The sequence below is a fragment of the Nomascus leucogenys genome, chromosome 4 (assembly GCF_006542625.1).
Source record: "Nomascus leucogenys isolate Asia chromosome 4, Asia_NLE_v1, whole genome shotgun sequence".
NCBI lineage: Eukaryota > Metazoa > Chordata > Mammalia > Primates > Hylobatidae > Nomascus > Nomascus leucogenys.
Window position 1 is genome coordinate 58,958,471 of NC_044384.1, and position 16,612 is coordinate 58,975,082.

The following is a 16,612-nucleotide window of genomic DNA, read 5'->3' on the forward strand; positions in this document are numbered from 1 at the left end:
TCCTTTTTTAAAAAAATTGTAGATAATTAAATTATATCGTACTTTGGTCAGAAACCTATTTTTTTGCTTTCTTTTTAAATAGCTAGAAGAAGCCAATGACTTACTTAGGACAGAATCGGACACAGCTGTAAGATTGAGGAAGAGTCACACAGAGATGAGCAAGTCAATTAGTCAGTTAGAGTCCCTGAACAGAGAGTTGCAAGAGAGAAATCGAATTTTAGAGAATTCTAAGTCACAAACAGACAAAGATTATTACCAGCTGCAAGCTATGTTAGAAGCTGAACGAAGAGACAGAGGTCATGATTCTGAGATGATCGGAGACCTTCAAGGTAATATTTTTTCTTGTTGTGATAAAATAATGCATAACATGAAATTTATTATAACATTTTAACCATTTTTATATATACAGTTCAGTGGGATTAAATGCAGTTCACAATGTATGCAACCATCATCATATAAGTGGAATCATACAGTGTTTGTCCTTTTGCGTCTGGCTTTTTTCACTTAGCACAATGTCTTCAAGGTTTATCCATGTTGTGTGTGTCAGATTTCCCTTCCTTTTTAGGGCTCAGTAATATTCCATGGTATGTGTATACCACATTTTGTTCATCCACTCATCTATCAATGGAAGGAATATTTTATAATTTTTATTTTTAATTGTTAAAAATATGTAACATAAAATTTACCATCTTGACCATTTTTAAGTCTAAGTTAATATGTTTGTGATCATATTACCCTCATAAAGAAAATGACTTTGGTGAAACCAGAAATGGTTGCATTCTTTTTTATTGTTTACGTTTTTTTGAGATAGGAACTTGCTCTGTTGCCCAGGCTAGAGTGCAGCGGCATGATCACAGCTCACTGCAGCCTTGAACTCCTGAGGTCAAGCAATTCTCCCACCTCATCCTCCTGAGTAGCTGGGACTACAGGTGCATGCCACCATGCCCAGCTAATTTTTGCATTTTTTGTAGAGATGGGGTTTCACCATTTTGCCCAGGCTGGTCTCAAACTCCAGAGCTCAAGCGATCCGCCCACCTCGACCTTCCAAAGTGCTGGCATTACGGGTGTGAGACACCACACCAGGCCAGCATTCTTTCTCTTTTAGGATAATGCCCACATTTGTATCACATTGTAATTTCTTCACCCTCACAGGCACTCCTGTGGGGTAGGTAATGTGGATATTTTTCAGTTTTACAGATAAATTAACCAAAACCTTCATTTAAAAACTTGCCTAATTCATAAAGGTTTTACTCAAAGTGAGACTAATCCAGGCAAAGAGGATTATCACTATTAAAACCTAGGAATTCCTCATGCATTGTTGGTAGTAACAGAAACTCAATTGCAGAAATAGAATCCCATTACACATTAAAAGTTAGATACTTGGGAATGTTTGAACTGGAGATATTGACAGTCTTTGTGAATCTAAGAGGCAGAAGATTGAGTATAACTAACAGTGAAAAAGTGAACAGTTTTTAAATAGTAATAAAATTCAGTTTGTTTTCAGAAAGATTCCTGGCTTTACCTACTCACATATTTTTCTATTTTCTATTCCTGTTAGCAGCAGCATCCATACTACCTAATCAAAACAAATATGCATGGAAGTTGCCAGATCTCTCAGGAAAAAATTGGAGGGAGGAGTTCATTTTAACCTTAGTTAGAGATGGGAACATAGTTTCAGGTCCCTTGGGGCTTGATGATTAGCTGTAATTCAGTGGAGAGAGGTCAGGGTCAGTTTTTGTGACTAAGGAAACAGAAAATACAATCTCCTGTTGGTTCTTAGCTGAGGAGTGTTGTGCAATCATATTTCTCAGGGACCAGGCTTAAAATAGATCTGAGAATAACTAAGAAAGTAACCACTTTATATGTAATAGGAAAGTCACAGACTTCCTTAAATTGTTTTCCTAGGCCTTTTTATACAGCTTATTAGCTGTCTGAAAGTCTCTTCATCTCCCTTCTTTATCTGTAAACCAAGGAGATAAGAATAGGTTACCTCTATAAATCCTTCCAATTCTAAAATTCTTATAAGTTTGTGATCTGTGTTTGACTGAGCTTTAAGCTCCTTGCTTCAGAGGCAGAGATCATCCATGTACTGTCAACAGTGGTTTTTAACTGAATCTATTTTTTAGATATCAGTAAAAGTTAAGGAAAATTTATAGCATGATTTATTGTTAGTTTATTCTTTTTCAGTGTTTCGTTAGTTTGGAACTTAAATGTGAATAAAAGCTCACATACACTAAAATAATTCACACAACTTATGTGAGTTTCACCATACATATAAAAATGCATTGTGGCTTTTTAAAAAAATCACAATGCTTATATTACTCTTTTCTGGTCTTTAAGAACTTTCAGGTCTCTCAAGTATAAATTTAGTTTGGGATGGTGGGCTTCTGGCAGAGTCTTGATCGTTATTCATTAATGGAATGTCCTCCATATATGATCTCTGTTGCATAGTCTTTTTAATTTTTACTTTTTATAACCCTTTAAAGTATAAAAACCATTCTTAGCTTGATGTCTGTACAGAAACAGGCTGCAGCCCTGACGTTTGCCAGTACCTGGACTAGTGCAACAATAAGGCTGCAATTGATTACAGGGAAAGTTTCCAAAAGTTCAGGCTATAGAGGCTTAATGAAAGTGAACAAAATGTTATGGAGGATTGAAATTTTAACTGAATTGATAAGCTTTCATCTAGTAAGTTTATCTCTGATTCTTCAGATTGAAAGGCAAAAATCAGTTTTTTTAAATTAACCATTTTTAAAAGTCTTTTTTTGTTTTTTAATTGTTTGCTTGGAACCAGAAGTGCTTCAGATTTTGGATTTTGGGTGGTTTGTGAGAATATTTGCATTATGTATACCTACCAGTTGAGTATCCCAAATCTGAAATCCTTGAATGTCATGTCAGTGCTCAAAAAGTTTCAGAATTTGGAGCATTTTGGAATTTTGGATTTTCCAATTAAGGATGCCTAACCTGTACTATAGTGACCTCTTGTGTACTCATCATGAAGCTTCAAAAATCTTCATTTGGTAGCCAGTCGTGTTTCATTTTATACCTCCACCTTCCCTTCCCAATCCTCTGACACGAATTATTTTGAAGCACATATCAGGCACCGCATTGTCCTTTTGTAAATACATCCTAATTTGTAAATATTTCATTATCTTAAAGATAGGGACTCTTTTTAAAAAGACAAACATAACTACAATGCCATTATCAAAGGTAGAAAATAGGTGACAGTTATTTAATATTATAAAATATCTAATTAGTGCTTAAGTTCCTCTAGTAGTCTCATAATTTGTTATTACTGCATTCATTTTGCTTGAATTCGGATCCAAAGTTTGGACATTGCATTTCATTAATACGTCCCTTAAGTTTATTTTAATCTGTATCTTCCTCCTCCCTTTTGTGTTCTTTGTAATCTCTTTTTGCTGTTGTTTTTGGTTAAAGAAACCATGTTTTTTTTGTCCTGTGAGTGGCTCCTGTTCAGAATTTTACTGGTGTCATTTAGCATGTTGCTCTGTCCACGGTAGTACTTTAAACTAGACGTTAGATCTAGAGATGTGATCTGCTTCGGGTAGGACTTTGTCAAGAATACTTGTAAGTAGTATTTAGGTACCAGCAGACACATAAACATAAAATCTGGGCTGGGTGCAGTGGCTCACACCTGTAAAACCAACACTTTGGGAGGCTGAGGTGGGTGGATATCTTGAGCCCAGGAGTTTGAGGCCAGCCTGAACAACATGATGAAAACCCATCTCTACAAAAAATACAAAAATTAGCCAGGTATGGTGGCACGCACCTGTAGTCCTAGCTACTTAGGAGGCTCAGGTGGAGGACTGCTTGAGCCCAGGAGATGGAGGCTGCAGTGAGCTGAAATTGTGCCACTGTACTTCAGTCTGGGCAACAGAGCAAGACCCTGTCTCAAAAACAACAACAAACAAACAAACGAAAAAACATAAAGTCTGGCTGTATCTTTTTGTGGTGTTAGTAGCCATTGATGATCATTGTCTAGGTCCTTTGTTTCTTTAGGAATTTGCAGTGGTGATCATCTATTTTTATCCTTCCTCCTTCATTTGTTAATTGGAATACTACTCTAGAGATAAACATTTCCTCATCAATTATATAGTAGTTACTTTGAGGTACAGCTTATAAAAGAAAGTCAGGTTAAATACTTAATTCTTTGTCAGTTTTTGGAACAGTGAGTTATTTCCCAGGCATCCTCCAAAGATGATTAGTGAATCTTTAAAATATATTTATGAACTCATGAATTTTAATGTATTTAATATATGTTAGCCCTTTGCATTATTCTTAATGATGCTCACTTGAAGTTTAATAGGAATTCTTTAAGTTTAGACACTACCTAGTAGTTTTGGATAGCATCCTTGCTTTTTGATATGCATAGATTTTCCAGGATTATTTTTTGTCCCAGACCTGGAATCACCCATTTGCCTAGGAACTCCAGTTCCTTTTGTAGCATATGATATTCAGGGTCTATAACCTGAATTCTATGGGTACTCACTACTGTTGGGTTGGTCAATGTTTGTAGGTCATTTTAATGGACAGAGGTAGGAAACAATTTTTTTTGTAGTTAATAATTTCTTATTTATTGTGATCAGGAACTATTAAAAGATTTCTACTTTTAATGATTTTTTTTCTGGCTTAGTTTATAAATGATTTTTGCATTTCACTGTTACATGGGCATTTGAAAATTGTCAGTTTTTGTAAGAAACATTTTTTTGGGTGAAAAGTTGATCAGTTTTCGAATGTAATCCATCAGTTTTCTAAGATTGCATTTATTCTTTGTCTCTTTGTTCTGTCAAATTTTAAAATGTGTTTTAAAAGTTTTCACTATCATTGTGGGTTTTTTCTCATAGCCTCCCATGTATTTCTTTTTTTTTTTTTTTTTTTGAGACGGACCCTCACTCTGTCACCCAGGCTAGAGTGCAGTGGCATGATCTTGGCTCATTGCAACCTCTACCTCCCAGGTTCAAGTGATTCTCCTGCCTCAGTCTCCCAAGTAACTGGGACTACAGGCACACGCCACCATGCCCAGCTAATTTTTGTATTTTTAGTAGAGATGGGGTTTCACCATGTTGACCAGGATGTCTTGATCTCTTGACCTTGTGATCTGCCTGCCTCAGCCTCCCAAAGTGCTGGAATTACAGGCGTGAGCCACCACACCTGGCAGCCTCCGTTGTATCTAACAGCTTTTGTTGTCTGTATTTTTTAATTAAGGTGAAATTCTTGTAACAAAAAGTTAACCATTTAAAAATATACAGTTCAACAGCATTTACTACATTCAAAATGTTCACAAATACCTCCTCTATGTGGTTCCAAAACATTTCATTTTGAAACTACAAAATAGGATCCATTAAGCTGCCCCTCCCTACTTCCCCCTCCACTATCTCCTGGCAACCACCAATTTCCTTTCTGTCTCGAATTTACCTGTTCTGGATATTTCGTATAAATGGCATCATAGAATAAGTGACCTTTTGTGTCAGGCTTCTTTCACTTAGCATAATGTTTTACAGGTTCATCCATATCATAGCATGTGTCAGTAGTTCATTCATTTGTGGCTGAGTAATATACTGTTATATGTATTTACCACATTTTGCTTAGCCATTCATCTGTTGATGATGTACATATAACAGAATATTACTGTGGATTGATTCCACCTTTTGGCTATTATAAATAGCACTGCTTCAACATTTGTGTACAAGTATTTGTTGGAGCACCTGTTTTTAATTCTTTAGGGGTGTGTATTTAGGAGTGGAATTTCTGAGTCTTCTCATAATTCTATGTGTAACTTTGGAGGAATTTCCAAACTGTTTTCTGCAATGGCTGCACCATTTTACATTCCTGTCAGCAATGAGCAATGTACAGGATTCCAGTGTCTCCATATCCCTGCCAACACTTGGTATTTTCCTTTTTTCAGTTAGTTACTCTAGTGGGTATGTGGTGGTTGTCCCATTGCTGTTTGTTTTGATTTTCATTGTCCCTAATGACTAATGATGTTGAGCATGTGATATCCAGTTGTCCCAGCAACATTTGTTGAAGAGACTATTCTTTCCTGTGTAAATGGTCTTGGCATCTTTGTTGAAAATCGGTTGGCAGCCAGGTGCAGTAGCTCACACCTGTAATCCCAGCACTTTGGGAGGCTGCGTTGGGCAGATCGCTTAAGCTCAGGAGTTTGAGTCCAGCCTGGGCAACGTGGCAAAACCATGTCTCTACTAAAAATACAAAAATTAGCCGGGCATGATGGCAGGCGCCTGTAGTCCCAGCTACTCGGGGGACTGAGGCCGGAGGATCACTTGAGCCTGGGATGCAGCGGTTGCAGTGAGCCAAGATTGCACCACTGCATTCCAGCATGGGCGAACACAGTGAGACCCTATCTCCAAAAAAAAAAAAGAAAATCAATCGACTATAGATATCATGCATCTATGATATTCTGGATTCTCAACCCTATTCCATTGGTCTGTGTGTTTGTCCTTATGCCAGCACGTACCACACTGTTTTATTTTGTTCACTGTAGCTTTGTAGCAAGTTTTGAAATCAGGAAGTTTGAGCCCTCCAAGTTTGTTGTTGTTCTTCAGTATGTTTTATGTATTCCGGGTTCTTTGCAATTCTGTGTGAATTTGAGGATTGGCTTTTCCATTTCTGCAAAAAAGACCTTTAGAATTTTGATAGCAATTTCTTTGAATCTGTGGATTACTTTGTGTAGTATTGCCATCTTAACAATATTAAATCTTCCAGCCAGGCACGGTGGCTCACGCCTGTAATCTCAGCATTTTGGGAAGCCAAGGTGGGCAGATCACTTGAGCACGGGAGTTTGAGACCCCCCTGAGCAACATGGCGAAGCCTGTCTCTACGAAAAATAAAAAATCAGCCAGGTGTGGTGGTGCACGCCTGTTGTCCCAGTGCTCCAGCCTGGCTGGCAGAGTCAGACCTTGTCTCAAAAAAAACCAAAACTAATATTAAGTCTTCCAATCCATGAATAAGGATATATTTTCATTTATTTAGATCTTTTAAAATGTGTTTCAGCAGTGTTTTTGTTCATTTGTGTGTTTGTTTTTAGTTTTCTATATACAAATTTCTTCCTGGGTATTTTATTCTTTTTGATGCTCTTGTAAAGGGAATTTTCTCAATTTTCTTTTTGGGTTGTTCATTGAGTATGACGCTAGCTGTGGGTATTTCATGAATACCTTGCTTTACGTAGTTTTAATGCAGTGTTTTTTGGTGTGTAAGATTTTGACTCCTGTATCTTCTGGGTGGATTAAAATTTGTATTATAAATGATATTAAATGTATCTGACTCTGAGGCTTTTTATTAATGTGCATTTTCTTCTTATATCTTGCCCATTAATTTATTTTTAATTTTTGTATGTTCTTGGTGGGACTCCATGCCTTTTTGTAGATTATGCCTTTTTGTAAATTTTGTATTTTATTTTGGCATTTTAACATATTTAAATTAGTTTTTTGCTAAAACAATGATATTTCAGCACATGGTATTTGTCATGATGAATGAACTTTTTAATGTATTGTGGAATTTGGTTTGCTAGCATCTTGTTGAGGGTTTTTTGCATGTGTGTTCTTCGTGAATATTGGCCTATAGCTTTTTTGTTTGTTTGTCTTTTAAAATGTGTCTTCATCTGGTTTTGGTATCAAGGTACTACTGGCCTTTGTAGAATGAGTTTGGAAACATTCTCTCCTCCTCTATTCTTTGAAATAGTTTGAGTAGGATTGTTATTTGCTCATCTTTAAATGTTTGGTAAGGGCCAGGTGCGGTGGCTCACGATTGTAATCCCAGCACTTTGAGAGGCCAAGGCAGGCGGATCACTTGAGGTCTGGAGTTCCAGACCAGCCTGGCCTGGCCAACATGGAGAAACCCCATCTGTACTAAAAATACAAAATTAGCCAGGCATGGTGGTACATGTCTGTAATCCCAGCTACTCGGGAGGCTGAGGCAGGAGAATCTCTTGAACCCGGGAGGTGGAGGTGGCAGTGAGCCGAGATTGCATCACTGCACTCCAGCCTGGGCGACAGAGCAAAATTCTGTCTCAAAAAAAAAGTTTGGTAAAATTTAGCAGTGAAGTCATTCAGTCCTGGGCTTTTATTTGCTGGAAGACTTTTTATTACAGCTTAGATCTCATTACTTGTTATTTGTCTGTTTAGGTTTTGGATTTCTTCATGGTTCAATCTTGGTAGGTTGCATGTATCTGATCTTTATTATTTATTTTCTTCTACTAATTTTGGGTTTGATTTGCTCTGGCTTTTCTAGTTCTTTAAGATGTAACATTAAGTTGTTTATTGAAACTTTTTCTACCTTTTTGATGTAGATGCTCAGAGCTATAAGCTTTACTGCTTTCACTGTATCCCATAGGCTTTTGTATGTTTTGTTTTCATTATCATTTGTTTCAGGAAATATTTTAATTTTCTTCTTAATTTCTTCATCAATCCACTGGTCATTCAGGAGCATATTCTTTAATTTCCAGGTATTTGTATCGTTTCAAAAATTCCACTTTTTGGCCAGGCATGATGGCTCATGCCTGTCATTCCAGCACTTTGGGAGGTCGAGGCGGGTGGATCACTTGAGGTCAGAAGTTCGAGACCAGCCTGGCCAACATGGTGAAACCCCATCTCTACTAAAAATACAAAAATTAGCCAGGAGTGGTTGCAGGCACCTGTAGTCCCAGCTACTTGGGAGGCTGAGGCAGGAGAATCACTTGAACCCAGGAGTCGGAGGTTGCAGTGAGCCAAGATCACGCCATTTGTACTCTAGCCTGGGGTACAAGAGCAAAACTTCGTCTCAAAAAAAAAAAAATCCACTTGTTATTGATTTCTAGTTTTGTTTCATTGTGGTCAGAGAAGATAGATACATGATATAATTTTACTCTTTTTGGATTTTTCAAGACTTGCTTTGTGGCGTAACATATGGTCTGTCCTTGAGAATGGTCCTCATGCTAAGCAGAATGTATATTCTGTGGCTGTTGGATGAAATGTTCTGTAAATATTTATGAGGTCCCATTTGGTCTATAGTGCAGATTAAATCTGATGTTTTCTTTGTTGATTTTCTGTCTAGATGATCTGTCCAGTGCTGAAAGTGAGGAGTTGAAGTCTCCAGGATTGGGGTCTATCCCTGTCTTTAGCTCTAACAATATCTGCTTATGTAACTGGTTGCTTCAGTGTTGGGTGCATCTGTATTTACAATTGTTATGTTCTCTTGCTGAATTGACCCCTTTATCATTACATTATGACCTTTTCTGTGCCTTTTTATAGTTTTTGTCTTGAAATCCATTTTGTCTGATACAAGTATAACTGCTACTGCTCTTTTTTTGTTTTTGTTTTAATTGGCATGGAATATCTGTTTCCATCCCCTTATTTTCTCTGTGTATGTCTATGTGTACCTTTATACATGAAGTGTGTTTCTTGTCAGCAGATCATTGGGTTCTGTTTTTTTGTTTGTTTGTTTTTTGGTCCATTCAGCCACTCCATGTCTTTCAATTGGGCAGTTTAGTTCATCTGCATTCATTGTTATTGTTAATAAGTAGGGACATATTCCTGCCATTTTGTTATTTTTTTGTGATTGTTTTGTGGTCTTCTCTTCCTTCTTTCCTTCCTTTCTGTTTCCTCTTAATGAACATGATTTTCTCTGGTGATAGATTTTAATTTCTTGCTGCTTATTTTTTGGGTATCAGTCTGTTGTATGTCTTTTGATTTGAGGTTACCATGAGGCTTGCAAATAATATCCTCTAACCTGGTATTTTAAACTGATGATGACTTAACAGTGATTGCATTAACAAACTAACAAACAAGCAAAGAGAAAACTAATACAAACTCTACCCTTTAGCTTAGTCCCCTGCATCTTAACTTTTCGTTGCTTCTATTTATAATCTTACTGCATCTTGGAAAGTATTGTAGTTGTTATTTTTGATCAGTTCTTTTAGTCTCTCTACCCAAGATATGAATAATTTATACACTTCAATTACAGTGTTACAATAGTGTTTTTCAGTGTACTTATCATTACCCTGTGGCCACCACCCCTGGAACTGTGCTGAGTCAGACCTCTGAACCCTTAGAACCTTCTTGTGCTTGAATATTGATATCCTTTTCCAGGTTTGGGAGGTTCTGTATTATTACCCTTTGAGTAAACTTTCTACCCCTATCTCTCTTTCTGCCGCTCTTTAAGGCTAATAACTCTTACTCTCTTTTGAGGCTATTTTCTAGATCTTATATGCATGTTCCATTCTTTTTAATTCTTTTTTGTCTCCTATGACTGTATTTTCAAATAGTCTGTCTTCAAGCTCACTAATACTTTTCTTTTGCTTGAACATTTCTGCTGGTAAGAGACCCTGATGCATTCTTCAGTATGTCGGTTGCATTTTTCAACTCCAGAATTTCTGCTTGATTCTTTGTACTTATTTCAATCTTTTTGTTAAATTTATCTGATGGGGTTCTGAATTCCTTTTTTGTTTTATCTTGAATTTCTTTGATTTTCCTCAAAACAGCTATTTTAAATTCTCTGTCTGAAAGGTCTTATATCTCTGTCTCTCCAGGATTGGTCCCTGGGGCCTTATTTAGTTTCTTTGGTGAGATTATGTTTTCCTGAATGGTCGTGATGTTTGTGGATCTTTGTCGATGTCTGGGCATTGAAGAGTTAGGTATTTATTGTAGTCATTGCAGTCTGGGCTTGTTTGTACCTGTCCTTTTTGGGAAGGCTTTCCAGGTATTCGAAGGGACTTGGGTGTTGTGATTTAAGTTTTTGGTCACTGTAGCCATATCTGTATTAGGAGGCACCCCAAGCCCGTAAAACTGTGGCTCTTACAGACTCTTAGAGGAACCATGTTGGTGGTTTTGGGTAAGATGTGGAAGAATTATCTGTATTATAATGCAGAGACTCTTGTTCTCTTCTTCCCTTTCTCCCAAACAAATGGAGTCTCTGCACTGAGCTGCCAGGGAGAGGTTGGGGAGGGGTTACACAATCACTCTTGTAGCCACCACCACTGGAACTGTGCTGGGTCAGACCTGAAGCCAGCATAGCACTGGGTCTCACCCAAGGCCTGTGGTAACTACTGCTTGGCTACTACCTATGTTCACTCAAGGTCCTAGGGCTCTATAATCAGCAGTTGGTGAAGCCAGCCAGACTTGTATCCCTCCCTTCAGGGTGGTGTGCTCCACCTTGTCCCAGGTGGATCCATGGATGCCATCTGGGAGCCAGGGCCTACAGTTGGAAACCTTAGGAATCTACCAGATGCTCTATTCCACTGCAGCTTAGTTGGTATCTAAGCCACAAGTCAAAGCCGTTCCCATTCTTCCCTCCCTATTCCACAAGCAGAAGCGTCCCTGTGGCCACCACCGCTCCAGGCCTGCAGCAAATGCTCCCTGGCGACTGCCGATGTTCATTCAAGGCCTCAGGGCTCTTCAGTCAGCTTGTGGTGAATGCTGCCAGGCTTGGGACTCTCCCTTCAGGGCAGTGGGCTCCCCTGTGACCCAGAGCAGGTCCGGAAATGCCATCCAAGAACCAGGACCTGGAATTGGGGACCCCAAGAGCCTGCTTGGTGCTGTACCCCACCGTGCCCAAGCTGATACATATCACTAAGCTGATTGTTGGTTCTTATGAAGGTGCTTTTCTGTGCGAATGGTTGTTCAAATTGGTGTTTCTGCAGGGAGGACAATCGATGGAGGCTTCTATTTGGCCACCTTGCTCTGCCCCCCCGTTTTATTTTTAATTGACACATAATTGTACATACTTATGGGATGTTTTGGTACGTGTATACAATGTGTAATGATCAAATTAGGGTAATTAGTATGTCCATCTCCTCAAACATTTGTCATTTCTCTATGGTGAGAACATTCAAAATCATCTCTTCTAGCTATTTTGAAATATGCAGTATGTTATTGTTAACTATAGTCAGCCTACTGCATTGTGGGAACATTTTCACTCTTCAGTGCTGCTTTTGGATAAGCAAACGTCTTAATTTGATGTAGTCCAGTGTATCTAGTTTTTTCTTTATTGTTAGTGTGGTTTTTAGTGTGGCCTATCGAAAAAGTCTTTGACTAGATTATGAAGATATTATCTTCTATTAGCTTTTAGAAATTTTATTGTTTTAATCAACTTAGATTATGATACCTAGTGTTTGGGCCCTTATTCCTCCCACTATGTTTTTATATTTTCTGTATATAAAGCTTCTTTGCTTTCATGTTTTGCACAGGTAAGTTCTAGTTTATTTCTGACATTTCTTTTCAGACAGAGTAAATGAGGAAAATAAACTATACTTAATTTGTCTCTTTCATGTGGTTGCTAGGAATCTTGCGTGGATTCAACCCATATAGTTTTATTATCTTGTCTCCATAGGAGTTGGTTTGTAGTAAGCTGCTTCTACATGAAAAATTCAAAGATTAATCTGAATTACTATCTTTGTACAGATTTTTTTAAATGATTTTTAAAACGGATTTTCTCCTAGAACTCCTGGGCTCAAGCGATCCTCCCACCTCAGTCTCCCAAGTTGCTAGGACTACAGACTTGTGTCACCACACCCAGCTGATTTTTGTATTTGAGACAGGGTTTCACCATGTTGCCTAAGCTGATCTCAAACTCCTGAGCTCAGGCAATCTGCCTGCCTCAGCCTCCCAAAATGCTGAGATTACAGGCGTGAACCACTACACCTGGCCTATTTTAAAGATAATTATATCTTTATTTTTTAAATTATAATTTCTAAATAGCACTTCAACATTTAAACATCTTAGCACATTTGCTTTATCTCTGTCCACACAAACACACACACACACACACGCACTCACACACACACACACACTATTTTTGGTCAGTGATTTGAAAGAAAGAGGCAGGTGTTTCTTTCTCCTACATGAACATACTCCAACATGAAAATATCTTGAGTGCATAAATAAAATTATTTATTTCATTGTTCTCTTGATCTAGAACTAATCTAGCAGATATGCATTATCAGGTGCCAAAGATATAATATTTATTTGTTTATTAAAGAACTACTTTAGAAACCCCGAAATATGGGAGGTGACTAGAGTACATTTGAGAGTGGGACAAGTACAGTAAGTCAAACTGTACCCATCTGGTACTTCATCTGTTTTCCTTGTCAAATCCTAGGCCACTTTGAATCACAAAATATGAAAATATAATTTTTATTTTAAGCTAGGCAATATAAGTATATTAAGTCAGATACTACATGTATTAAATTTGTGTGTTTATTAAATATTTATGCCTTAAATACCTGTAAGGTTAAAGCATGTTTTAATGAGTAGACAATTACTAAATATATGAGTTACTACCATTGCAAGGCATGAACATCAGGTAAGTTAAAACTAAGCTTTGTTAGAGTACTTGAATTCCTTAAAAACTTAGTTTTCTATGAAAATAGTTTGGCTCCATTAAGTTTAAAAGTAATTTTATTAAACACTTTGCAGTGTCTGGCACATATGGACCACTTAATACTTGCCTTAATTAACTAAAGGCTCTCACCTTTAATGTGGTTAGAAAGAGCACTCAGTGCCAAGTGCAGTGGCTTACGCCTGTAATCCCAGCACTTTGGGAGGCCGAGGCGGGCGGATCACGAGGTCAGGGGATCGAGACCATCCTGGCTAACAAGGTGAAACCCCGTCTCTACTAAATATACAAAAATTAGCCAGGCGTGGTGGCAGGCGCCTGTAGTCCCAGCTACTTGGGAGGCTGAGGCAGGAGAATGGTGTGAACCCGGGAGGCAGAGCTTGCAGTGAGCCGAGATTGTGCCACTGCACTCACTCCAGCCTGGGCAACAGAGCTAGACTCCGTCTCAAAAAAACAAAAAAAAGCAAAAAAAAACAGAAAGAGCACTCAGTAAGGACTTGGATCTGATTTCTAGCTCAAGCTGAGGCTTCATCTCTTTGGCTACTTGTAAATAAGGAATATGCACTAGATATATCCAATTAGCATTAATATTTTTATTCTATATCTTGTGTTTATTGTGAAAACACTTAATAAATTTTATCGGATCGGGAAACTTAATACATTAAAAAAACACATTTTTTAAAAACTAAATTGTCACACTGAACAAAAAGACTTCTTTCAGTGACTACAGACTTGAACTTTTTTCTCACTTGATAGCTCGAATTACATCTTTACAAGAGGAGGTGAAGCATCTCAAACATAATCTTGAAAAAGTGGAAGGAGAAAGAAAAGAGGCTCAAGACATGCTTAATCACTCAGAAAAGGTAAATGATTTAACATATACCAATTATTGTAAAATAGTAATTACTGATTATCATAGACTACTAGATGGTTTTATAAAATAGCATTTATTCTTAATGTTTATATAGTTACATTTCTAAAAGTTTTTATGTTTGATTGGTTGTATGTGGGGATGTATGTATGTCTTATTTAGGGTTTTGTTATTTGTTATTTTTGTTTTTACCCTAGAGAGCATTAGATGTTTCATGTTAACAGATCATCACAGATTCCTTTGGTTTGGAAATACCTTTTTATAAAGTATGTTTCCCTATTTTCTTTGTACATGAGTAAGATGAATGTGCTGTGAGGGCTTATGAAGAAGGAAAACAACAGATCAGTATGTGGTAGATGATGAGTACCTGTTCTGTTTTGTTACAGTTAGCAAAATAGAAAAGCGCATAAAGTGATTGGCCTTTGCATTTAGAATTTTCTTAACAATAAAAATTTCATTGGTTATTCTCTGTTATATACCTAGCTAAGAGTTAAATAGATGATATAGAGATACAGCTGTCACTTTTTCAAAGCCTCTGAAATGTTGGAGGTTCAGTAGAACCTCAGGTAAATTATCAGAAAAGCCACTACTTATCTTGTCCTTTGGACATGTTTTGTCACGATTAGAATAGTTTTTGATGGCCAAGCTGGTGTAAATGTGGACATAGGATAAAAGAAGCTTGAAGAGTAGAAAAGGGTACCCAAACAGAAATAGAATATATTTTGACTCATTTTTCCTTTCTATGTCAATGACTGGCCACAGGATACTTTGTGCGTTTTTTGTTTGTTTGTTTGTTTGTTTTGGTGAAAGCAAAGTAAATGTGGATATAGATGCAAATGTAGATAAAGATCATTTAACATATTTTTTTAAAGTGGTAGCAGGCCAGGCAAGGTGGCTCCTGCTTGTAGATCCAACACTTTGGGAGGCTGACACAGGAGGATTGCTTGAGCCCAGGAGTTTGAGAATAGCCTGGGCAGTGGAGCAAGACCCCATGTCTACAAAAAAATGCTTAAAAATTAGCCAGGTGTGGTGGCACATGCCTGTAATACTAGCCACTCCAGAGGCTAAGGCTGGAGGATAGCTTGAGCCCAGGAGTTCAAGGCTGCAGTGAGCTGAGAAGGTGCCACTGCACTCCAGCCTGGGTGACAGAGTGAGACCTCATCTCTTAAAAAAAAAAAAAAAGATGGTATCAGAAATTTTTAAATAAACTGAAAATTTGTCTTATTCATTTCTGATCTTAGCAATGAACTGTCCTGAACATAACCACCAGCATAGCGTTGTTCTGCCCTCCACCATGGTTAATGATTCAAATGGGAAGGGAGGGGGTAAAGAAAAGGTTATCTTTTGCTTTTAATTATATGTGTTTATTGTGATTTTTAAAATAAGGCATCATATCTCTTCCAGAATATTAAATGTAAGATTTACTAACATGCATGCCTTCTGCACAGTTTATTACATGACTCCTACTCCCATTTTACAGGAAAAGAATAATTTAGAGATAGATTTAAACTACAAACTTAAATCATTACAACAACGGTTAGAACAAGAGGTAAATGAACACAAAGTAACCAAAGCTCGTTTAACTGACAAACATCAATCTATTGAAGAGGCAAAGTCTGTGGCAATGTGTGGTAAGTGTCAGTTTTAATGTTTTTACAAAATTGGCTTTAAATAGTGACTACAAAAAATTTGATTTTGGTCAAAATTTTATACTGTATAACTCGTAGAAATTATAATATAAATTATAGGCCTGGCACAGTGGCTCATGCCTGTAATCCCATCACTTTGGGAGGCTGAAGCCAGTGGGTCACTTGAGGCCAGGAGTTTGAGACCAGCCTGGCCAATGTGGTAAAACCCCGTCTCTACTAAAAATAAAAAAATTAGCCAGGTGTGGTGTCGCACGCCTGTAATCCCAGCTACTGGGGAGGCTGAGGCAGGAGAATCACTTGAACCCAGGAGACAGAGGTTGCAGTGAGCCGAGATGGCGTCACTGTTCTCCAGCCTGGGCAACAGAGTGAGACTGTGTCTCAAAGAAAGAAATTATAAATTATAATCAAGAAGAGGATGCCTTCCTTTCGATACTTTCCTTTTTTTTTTTTTTTTTTTTTTTTTGAGACGAAGTTTTGCTCTTCCATGCTGTAGTGCAATGGTGCGATCTTGGCTCAATGCAATCTCTGCCTCCAGGTTCAAGCAATTCTCCTGCCTCAGCCTCCCGAGTAGCTGGGATTACAGGCACCCGACACCATGCCTGGCTAATTTTTGTATTTTTAGTAGAGACAGGGTTTCACCATGTTGGCCAGGCTGGTCTCGAACTCCTGACCTCAGGTGATCCACATGCTTCGGCCTCCCAAAGTGCTGGGATTACAGGCATGAAACACCATGCCTGGCAATGCT

At 37.9% G+C, this 16,612-nt stretch overlaps 1 protein-coding gene across 2 annotated transcripts in view; it reads left to right on the plus strand.

Moving 5' to 3' along the window:
• ROCK1 (Rho associated coiled-coil containing protein kinase 1) overlaps positions 1-16,612 on the plus strand; it is a 178,305-nt gene that overhangs the window by 122,123 nt on the left and 39,570 nt on the right. For both annotated transcript variants that reach the window (XR_004029649.1, XM_030810668.1), the window contains exons 16-18: positions 83-329; positions 14,104-14,210; positions 15,699-15,849. Coding sequence is in view for 1 of the 2 variants with exons in the window: in XM_030810668.1 (XP_030666528.1) it covers positions 83-329; positions 14,104-14,210; positions 15,699-15,849 (505 nt within the window). In the remaining variant the exon portion in view is untranslated. The remainder of the gene's footprint in view (positions 1-82; positions 330-14,103; positions 14,211-15,698; positions 15,850-16,612) is intronic.